The 10,077-nt window shown below is 37.9% G+C and overlaps 2 protein-coding genes across 2 annotated transcripts in view; one reads left to right on the top strand and one right to left on the bottom strand.

Moving 5' to 3' along the window:
• LOC128857503 (zinc finger SWIM domain-containing protein 8 homolog) overlaps window positions 1-4,108 on the bottom strand; it is a gene marked incomplete at its 5' end in the record, with an annotated part of 41,783 nt that extends 37,675 nt beyond the window's left edge. The window contains one exon of the mRNA XM_054093255.1: window positions 3,712-4,108. Within this exon, the coding sequence (XP_053949230.1) occupies window positions 3,712-4,108 (397 nt within the window). The remainder of the gene's footprint in view (window positions 1-3,711) is intronic.
• A 4,597-nt stretch (window positions 4,109-8,705) lies between these two features.
• LOC128856439 (40S ribosomal protein S14a) lies at window positions 8,706-9,764 on the top strand. Its single transcript, XM_054091742.1, has 3 exons — window positions 8,706-8,809; window positions 9,109-9,363; window positions 9,422-9,764. Exons 2-3 carry the CDS (start codon window positions 9,127-9,129, stop codon window positions 9,638-9,640), a joined length of 456 nt encoding a protein of 151 aa, XP_053947717.1. The 5' UTR covers window positions 8,706-8,809; window positions 9,109-9,126; the 3' UTR covers window positions 9,641-9,764.
• The last annotated feature ends 313 nt before the right edge of the window (window positions 9,765-10,077 follow it).

A 10,077-nucleotide genomic window follows, 5' to 3' on the forward strand; every position in this document is an offset into this window, starting at 1 on the left:
AACGCATTTAAAGTTTGGCAGCTGCTGCTCCGGAGCGCCCGAGGGCCCTTTGTTAATTGTTGAATAACTCAAAAAGTATTTCTCGGATTGACATCAAATTTTCACAAAATAGTTTTAAGATATTATACTTTAAGAAAATGCAATCCAATTGTTTGAAAATTCTGACTTCTCCTAACCCTCTACAATCAGAACCACGTTGAGAAATACCCAAAATTTATGGGGTACAAAATTTTGGCATGCGCTTGGACATTCTGTGGTTTTAGCAAAATTCCGCGCTATGCAAAACCCACAACCTTTTGCGTTTAGGTTGCGAAGTGTCCTGAAAGATTGACAATCCAAAATATGGTTCACAGATTTAACGCGAATTTTGACTTTTTCGTGATGATTATTATAATCTATAAGATACCTTCTGCTCAAATATGAACGAGACGTTATCAATAAAACGGTCCGCGGATGACATATGGCAAAAATAAATTTTTTGTTTTTTGGTAGGACTGTTTGTTATAAGCTTACATGGCAAATTTCAGCGTGATATGTCACATAGTTTGTTTTCTGTGCTACTGAAACAAGTCAAGCTCGAGTGTTCCGGGTCGTTTCGGTAGCGTAGAACCGACTGTCGTGGAAACGCTTATTCTCTCAGTAGGCGGCGGTAGTGATCGATATCTCCTAAAGTATCGAACAATTCTTTACCTGGTTTTTGTTCGTTCCACTCAGTTGTGAGTTACAATGGAAGTCAACAAAGAGAAAATTCTTTGATAAAGGCGAAAATACGAAAATGTAAGCCAGACCGCTGAAATTATGAATGGTGTTTATGGTGCCGATATTGTAACAGCTGATTATGTGCAATTTTGGTTCCGCCGATTCAGTGGTTCAGGAATCCTTTTGATGGCAAAGGAAATGTCGATAATGTCGAAAATGTCAATGAAGTCACGGGAATAATCGAAGTTGACAGCCATGTTACGAATATGTTAGTAGTCTTCGCAACGCGCAGATGCTAAATATCGACCATAAAAACAGTTAAAGTATTTTCCCTCAAACTAATATTTAAGAACTTAGTCTAGTCAGAACTTAAGAACATAGTCTAGAGAGCAATCGTGAGGTAAAACCAAAAACCATCAAAAATATGTTATTAAATTTAATTGAAAGAATGCAGGCAGTTGCTGAACGAAAAGTTAAATTTTTGCGCCAATGAACGGATATTTGGGCTGCACTGTATACGCGTATGGTTGTTATTGTTGTTGTAGCAGCATAAACATTCCCCATACATATATATGGCACAATCCTTGGCCGAATATAAATCCGGGTCGTTCCGGTTAACGCGTATGGTGCGGTCAACCCCACTGAAGACTTTTCTCTTAATTTCCTTGCAGTTTTCTTTGTTTCTCATCAATTCGAATTTTGTACTCTTTAAGTAGAAAATTTCGCTACAGCCTTAACAGCATCGAATTTTACAGCGCAATAAACTCAACATCCACTTTTGTTGTGACACTGGCAGAGCTGGCCATGAAATAAATTAATGAGAAGCAAATCGAAGACACCGACGGACAACTAACCGAGTGATGGCCGTAATTTAAGGTAATTGACATTAAACGCCAAGATTTACGAGCTGTTGTTTACATATGTTAACATTGCTATTATTATTGCTGCTGTTGTAAACACTGCTGTAAAGGATGATGTTGCTTTTGCTGGAATCGTCAGAGATTTCCAGTAAATAGAGAGTAAACATGATCGTCCTTGGGTTTGCCATTCCGTTTTCGAGAGAAAGCAATACCTTTTTCACTGTAAACTGCTCAGGAGCAAATTATGATTACGGTAAATGCAAAGAATGTGGCAATCGACATTGATTTAGGTTTACAGAGCAGCGTATCACATTCCCGACGAGCACAAAAGTACCGCGAACAGTTTTTTTTCTACTTTGGGCTAGTTACATTCCGGATATTGTAGCAGGTTAAACTTCTGCCTATCCGGGATCGACCACGACATACTCAACAAATGTCCGACATGTACCACCCCGCGCGACACTAACCACCTAGAAGTGTGACGGAGCTGTAATAAATTCGGCAGTGTAACTTTTGTGAGATAGCATCGCCTTCTGTCACATAAATTCTGCAACGTCATCACGAACTAATTCACTACGGAGTTGAAATCGAAGAAGAAGAAAAGTATGTTTTTATTCAATAAATGCTACTTTAAAGTTTGATATTGTTTAGTTATTGTTGTTAGCGCAAAATTAAGTTCAAATTAAACGAAATTATTGGTGATATTTTCAAATAATACGTTCGGAGCGAAATGACTTGCGCTAGATTTAAATCTCTTTGAGGTTTGCACTTCGCCTCATGATCTTTTGTGCCCTCTACTCATTACAGTACCTTATACAGATCCACTTCACTTATTAAACTCAGGGTAGAGCTGAGTTGGATTGAGCTTATGTGCCCTTCTTGTGGCTGCAGTTAGCCGAGATATCTCAACCTTCTCCGCGCTGTAGCGTCACATTCAAGGAAAATGTGCATTGGAGTTTCTTGCGATTGGTCCCAAAACGCCAAGAATTAGTGGACCATATCCGATAATGTGCGGATGACTACTCAGTCTGCAATGGCCTGTAGGAATGCCCGTGAGCATTGTCATGCCTTCCTTTGGGACGGCTATGAGTTTTTAAATCTTTTATTTGTACTCTCCAGTACGGATTTCCCATGGCGTAGGCCCATAGTTTGATGCCAGCTACGCTTTGCACCATCTCCTTGATGGTGTGTTGTCCCATAGCAAGGAAGGGCTCGGGTTCTATTAATAGTGATGCCGCGGCCACTCTTGCCAATGCATACCCACCCCAGTGTCCTGGGACCCAAATTAGACGGATGCGATTATGCGCTCCTAACAGATTCAATTCTATACACTCAAAGACCAGTGAGGACTTAGCCACACAGGATGACAAAACCTTGAGAGCTGCCTGACTGCAGCTCAGAGTGGCAATTCGCTCTTTCCGGAAGTTCATGTCTAACTTAATCTCTGGACATAGACAGTTGGCATACACCACCGCTTGGAAGATGATTGGAAAACTGCCCTTCGGCATAGAACGCTTGGTTCCGGGGCCATATATTCCGGCGCCTTTGCCTTCTGGTGCAGCCATTTGTGTACCAGTGCAGGATACACACCTGGAGTTTCCTTTCAAACACAGGTTTACTCTAGATTACTTTCTGACCCATTTCAATTTGAACTTCTTTTCGAATTGGATGTGTTTAGTTTGTCTGCAGTTTTTAGATTTTTTTCTGCAAAATTGCGGCAACTAATTAGCCGAGTAACAAGGAACAGGCCGTCATGAAAGTAACTGGGTCGCAATATTGATGTAATTATAGTAAAGTACTGTGTCGGCTGTTTTGGCAAAATAAACGTCCACATATACCGAATCCGACTGTTTTATTCAGGTGTTTTTTTTTTAAATAACTGTCGTCGATGTTAACTCGATAACGCCCGCCATTCACCATAACAGCAGGTCTTTCCTCATTTCGAAAGAAATAAGCACCGATGACGCCGACAGGACTCTATGAACTTCGCGAACAGCTTTTTTTTTTTCAAAGTATATTTACAAAAGTTTGTTTACCTTGGAACCTACTTAGTATAATAATAATTTCTACTAAATTATGCTTTTGTAAATACATATGTATATATATATATATATATATAACATAAAACTTGTATGCTGCTTGGTGGACTTACCGCCTTCCACTTCACTTCTACGCGGGGCACAGCTGGCTGGCGTTGAACTAGCTATAGGATTGATCAAGCCGAAACTCGAGGGTTTCTTCCAACCACGCCAATTGTTGCATAGCGATTCTGGCTCGGAACTCCAACTGCAAAGCGAGTCTTCCTCGAAACGATCCGAATCATCGAAACTAAAACGGTCAATTTCCTCTGGATTCCACTCAGCTGCTCCGGCACCACCCGCAACGTTAGCCGCTGCGCCGCCGCCACCGCCAGCGCCATTCCGTCGTGAACCCTCACCTCCATTTCCACCACCAGCAGCGTTACTGCCGCCGCCGCTGCCACCACCACCACTACCGTTTCCGTTATTACCGTTGCGGTTCGCCAGGATGCTGCTTCTTATACACCAAGGGTTATGGTAATATTATGCTTATAAATGTATGTCCAAGAATATTTTCTCGAAATTGTGCGGGTTGCGAACGTGATTAATTATATTTTTCTAGTTTTACACGCGACGAGACGGATGATTTAACCTTTTCGTACGAATATGTTACTTGATGATGTGTTGCTTGGATGTGTATGCATATATATGTGTGTGTGTGTGCGCGTATGTGTCTTCGCTTTAGTCCATTAGTAGTGGAATTCTACTTTTTTAATTAAGTTTGCTTATTATTATTTATGTACAATTATTTTACAATATCCAACTTGTGTGAAATTCAGTCCGTAATTTATTTAAATAACTACAGACAGGAATTCCCGTACCACTTCGACGACGAGCACGGCGATTCTACTATTCATTTAGTCTTTCTATACTTTTGTTATTCTTTTGTCTCAAGCTTCTTGCGATGAGCTCTGTAAACGAGTCGGTTGTTGATGCCTACAAACACGTCCTCGATGTCTGCGCGGCCTTTTACGAATGTTGGGGATATTTGATTTACTTTTTGGTTGTTCGTTATTTCACTTGGCCCCCACCAGAACACTTTGCAACGACAATAACACGAAGACTACTGTAAAACAAATCGAGAACCGACCAAGCGGGATTGCAGGCAGCAAATAACTGCGACAGCATAACACACACTACAAACGTACAAACCAACAATATGGATGAGTTCGACAACGTCGACGTCAACGTCTCTGCCTATGTCGACGAAGTCGCAAAGCAGTGCTGCTATAGGCTATTCAGTTAAAGTTACGCACAATTCAACGGCGGAACAGCGGAACCAGCAGCGAACGCTGAGCGACCAGCTGCTCGTCTTTTCTATTCTTTTTTAACTCCTTATTCGTGTGTTGTTCTTCTTCTTCACTTTATCCTACATCATTGCTATTGTTCCTCAAAATCTTATTATATTTTGCCTTAAACTAACTTTGTTCTTGTTTACGTTGTGATTGTGTTGTTGCCACTGCAGCCACTCGTTCTTTGCCTTTTGTTGTTTTTTCGCTGCATAGTCAATCTTTTTTTCTGATTTTTATATGCTTCCACCACTTTTGCTTTCCTTCACGTTAATATTCACTTCTGAGTTCCCCTTCCTCTTTTCATTCGAGTCTTTTGACAAAAATATACAATTTCGCTAGATTACACCACTTTTGGACAATTACGAATTATAGAAATGTTACACTTTTCTTTCCGAAAAAATTTACTAATTTTAGAGTTTTCAGTTAGTTTTTTACATACATATTTCATGCAGAGAAAATTCGATTCTACTGTCGAAAGGAATACGAACGAGTGCCCCTGACAATCGTAGCAGAAACAGTCGAGTCAATCACTCGAATTATTTTACACTTTTTTCACCATTTCGCACTTCTCTTTAACATATTCATGTTCTTTAAACTTAATGTTTTAGTTTTCTACACATTTTCCCGTTTTTCGAGGCGAAAATTTATTAAAAATCCAAATTTTTCGTCGCCAAATTTTCACACACAAATTTCTTTTGGAACACAAAACGCACACACACACTTGCAGGGATGTCCAGTGCTACCAGCTTGGAAAAACGTTGTATAAAATACCATTGAGAAAAATTCCATGAATCCATAGTTAAAATTGTCTATATCAAGTATAGTATAAATCTGCTGTGAAATTTCCGACAAAAAATTAGGATGCAGGTCATTGTTTTATTCTGGTTAAAGTCGAGGTAACACAATACTTAAATTATTTATTTAATGGTGGGAAAATCTAATATCATCCCAGTGGTAAGACTGTTGATTATCGATGCAATTGTGGAGAAGGAGAATCAGCTTCTCCCTCTAGCTTTGACTCCGCGAGTGTGACTGCAATGGACTATGACTGATAACAGATATGGCGAGAGGGAAAACTAATAAGTTGCCAACTTCGTGCTTTAAGCAAGTGATTTAGATTAAATTAAAACACTAAGAAAAAATGGTTTAGTGCTTAATACCCTTTTAAAGCTTTTTTTCAGAGCACACATGCATTTCTCATAGACAGTTAAAACAGTTAATTTGAAATATTTAAAGCTGTGACAGCACTGAATTTATAAGAACCAGCAATTTCAAATGCACTAAAAAGGGTTCAAGTTAAGACATTTAAAGACTCAGCTGGCCTGAATGCATTTGAAAATATAGCAAATGTGGCAATATTAGCAATTCGACTCTTGTCATTGCTATACTTAAATGAAGATGTTGAACGCGTCAAGAATAATTTTATGTGTAATTTTTTTTAATTTGATATGAACGAATAAATTTTATAGTCCTTTAAAAGTTTATTATATACTTTTGTTAAACACAAAGTGTTGTAGAAAAGTAATAATTGATTAAAAAAATGCAGTTCCTTTAGAACCGTAGAACGCGTTGTTATCAGCTTTAAACTCTACTTTTTAAAATTTAAAAGGTTAACAGCACTGATACCTGGCGAGACTTTACAGCGAATTCAAAAATACATAGCTGTAATCAGTGTTGTCGTTTTGATCCAAATGGGCCAAACTAAATCCTTTTTGTTCGAATAGATAGAAATGCAGTCGGCATTAGAGTAAAACATATTAAAGCAAATATTAAATGTAAGAAAAATATTCTTAAGTTTTGTATAGAGCTGTGTGGGCAAATAAATAAGCACTTTGATTTGAAAAACGACATTTGATGTTGTTTAGATAATTTTACTACAAAGAGAGTGTAAAACCTTATTTTCATTCTCTTCTACGGCAGTTTACGAATTTGTATGACGGAGATTTAAGGAAAATATCTATGGGAAATGGCGTCGATTGAAATTGAGCAACAAAACTGAAGTTGCAGAAAATGTATATAAATTTAATGGAAAATACTTTATATCAACTTTTTTATGGTACATTGAGCTGCTTAATTTTGAAAACCTACGGCGGCAAGCCGTAGCCAAAGAACTGCCGACCGAAATATGCAATATAAATTTGCCGGCTAAAATAACGCGCACATCTGCTCATGTCCGACGAAAAGCAACCACCAAAAGTGATTGGTATCCTATCAGCAAGGAACTTACGGTGAGCCATAGCTACTCCATCGCAGAGGTGGAGGTTTCACGTAATAAGAGCTGTAATTCGCGAAAATAAAATCGGCGGGTTTTTCAATCGAGACGATAATGGGTAAATAGTGTAATGCAAGAGATAGCGTAGGCCGCCATTGTAGCAAATCGAGAAATTTGAAAACTGGCAACAATATCGATCGTACGAGGTGCCAAAACAAAAAAATTAATTCGTCTTGAGGCGAGACATTACGAAACATGCAAAATGAGAAATGTTGGCAATATATGAATTAAAATATTTCATAGCATGAATTGCTTATTTCATTCAATTGCTGTCTCGATTGGATGTTTCATTGAAAGTCATCAAAAATAAAATGTGTTAATTGACGCGAAATGCAACCCTGGCAGCTGGTCCCTTTTGCTAGGAATATTTAATTTACGATTTCTGCCTTTCAGCACTTTAAGATGAATTAATTGAAACATTTTGTTCAATAAATTTTCGAATGCACTATGTTTTTAGAGCAAAACAGCCGACAAAAGTTGATGCAATTAGTCACCTAGGTGCATTCATGTAATATTGCGGAAAAACTAATAAATTTAAGCAATTTATCCCACACTGACACATTCTACTAAATTCTTCTTATATGTGAAAAAGTCCCGTTGGTGTCTTAGCATATCATTTTCAGAATGCCACCAAGCAAATCGGCATTCACTCATGTAAATGGGATGGTAAAATGAAAATTTAGTTGTCAAACTACGAAATGATAGCTGATTTTAAAACAGTAATGGCAGGGACTTAATTGTTATTTCTCTCTTAACAGATATTTCTTAACTTAATCAATATAAGGTGGTGAAAGAACCAAGACGAATCTATTCGAGGTGATAAAATTCGAGCAGTAACAATATTTTTTAGATTAGAGCTGTCAAGGGTTGAAAAATACAAGAGAAAGGAATGAAATGAATGACAAATAGATTAAATTAGTTAACAGCACGTTTACAACACAACAGGAACATTCCGAAATTCCATTTTACTGACATTTCAAATCAAAGGCGAATTCTAATCACACCGTCTTCTATGGATACGCCTTGGTAAAAACTTTATTTGTTTCGATGAATACCCAAGAATGATAGAGAAGTACATTGCGCCTTCCGAATTCGCTTGTCGTAAGAGTCCATGAATAAAAAAACAAAAGGAAGAAGAATTACTTGTTTGAAAAGAAAAGAGTAGGCGAAAGCCATGGAAACATAATTTTCTCCCACGGCGTGTTCCGCATAAAAACGCAAACAAACTGCATTTATATTAATTTGTGTTTTGAGAATTTAACATACGGCACTTCGTTTGCATTAATTTGATTAGTTTAAACCTCACAAATCCCAATATTATCAAACCATTCACTGAATTTTCGCAGCCATATACTTTCTTTGACGTCAGGTTTGTCAAAATCGCGAAAAATAAAGTCTGTTTTTTAAAGGCGCCACGTAAGGTACTCAATTCGCCTGCGTTCTATAGACACGCCTTTGCAAGAACTTTATTTGTTTCTATGAATACCACTAATAATTTTATATAGTAGCGAATGAATTCGGCAACTCAATGCAACCCTGTGTCGTTCTAGCAGTGTTGACAATTTTGACGTCTGAAATTTCTTTTTCAATATCCGCTTAACGCAATTGGTCTGTATCTTGTGCAAATTTTTGTAATTTTATTAATTATTTACAAAAGTGGTGAATTTGTTTATGAAATAAATGTGCTTACAGTTAAAAACGATGTTTTTAAACCATATAGGGCAGAAAGTTTTTAGTAAATCTGTCTGTGGTTAAGGATGTACATGAATAAAAATAAGGCTCAATCGTAGGCTAAAATATGCCTTAAGTTATTTAGTTTGAAAGAAATAAATTCACCGACAAATATGTGTTGTTCAAAAATTGTTTTTTTAAAATTGACAGTTTGTTGTTTTCTTCCCTACTTGCAGTTGATCCAATAAAAAACAATGGCTCCCCGAAAGGCAAAAGCCCAGAAAGAAGAAGTCCAAGTGTCGTTGGGCCCACAAGTGCGCGAAGGCGAATATGTGTTTGGCGTTGCACACATCTATGCCAGTTTCAATGACACCTTCGTACATGTTACCGATTTGTCAGGCCGTGAAACCATTGCTCGCGTCACTGGTGGCATGAAAGTAAAAGCTGATCGTGATGAAGCTTCACCCTATGCTGCTATGTTGGCTGCTCAAGTAAGTTTTACTGCATTCGGTTGTTTAATGTAATTAATAAAACGTTATTCGTTTCTAGGATGTCGCTGAGAAATGCAAGACTCTTGGCATCACCGCTCTTCATATTAAATTGCGTGCCACCGGAGGTAATAAGACCAAAACACCTGGACCAGGTGCTCAATCTGCGCTGCGCGCTTTGGCTCGTTCTTCAATGAAAATTGGTCGTATTGAAGATGTGACACCCATCCCATCTGATTCTACACGCAGGAAAGGTGGTCGTCGTGGTCGCCGTTTGTAATTTGCAACGCTTTCTGTTTTTGTGCGCATATTATTTCATGTATGCATTTCTCATGCGTATACCAGAAAAGTGGAAACCGTAGATAAAATACAGTTTTTTAAATATAAGTGGTGAAAACTTAAAATTCGTCATTCTTTTGCTTAACGAAATATCAGTGGAAGTCAGGACGGATTTATTCCAACAAATGGGGATAGAAACAGGTTGTGTGTTGTTGCTTAAATGAATTAGGACGACTAGAAAAGGCACTGACTGCTATAGAGCTTTGTTTACATTGCATTTGAAATGGATTGGTTTAGTATTAAACTTGTAAAGAAATGTTGTGACCTTGTTGTATTTTCGTTAAACTAGATACTTTTTGATTACCGGTAGTTCATAAAATTTTGGATGCCTGTTCTTAAGTAGTGGAACACAGCGAATACAAGAATATATTAAGGGGA

Source organism: Anastrepha ludens, chromosome 3 (genome assembly GCF_028408465.1).
Source record: "Anastrepha ludens isolate Willacy chromosome 3, idAnaLude1.1, whole genome shotgun sequence".
Lineage (NCBI taxonomy): Eukaryota > Metazoa > Arthropoda > Insecta > Diptera > Tephritidae > Anastrepha > Anastrepha ludens.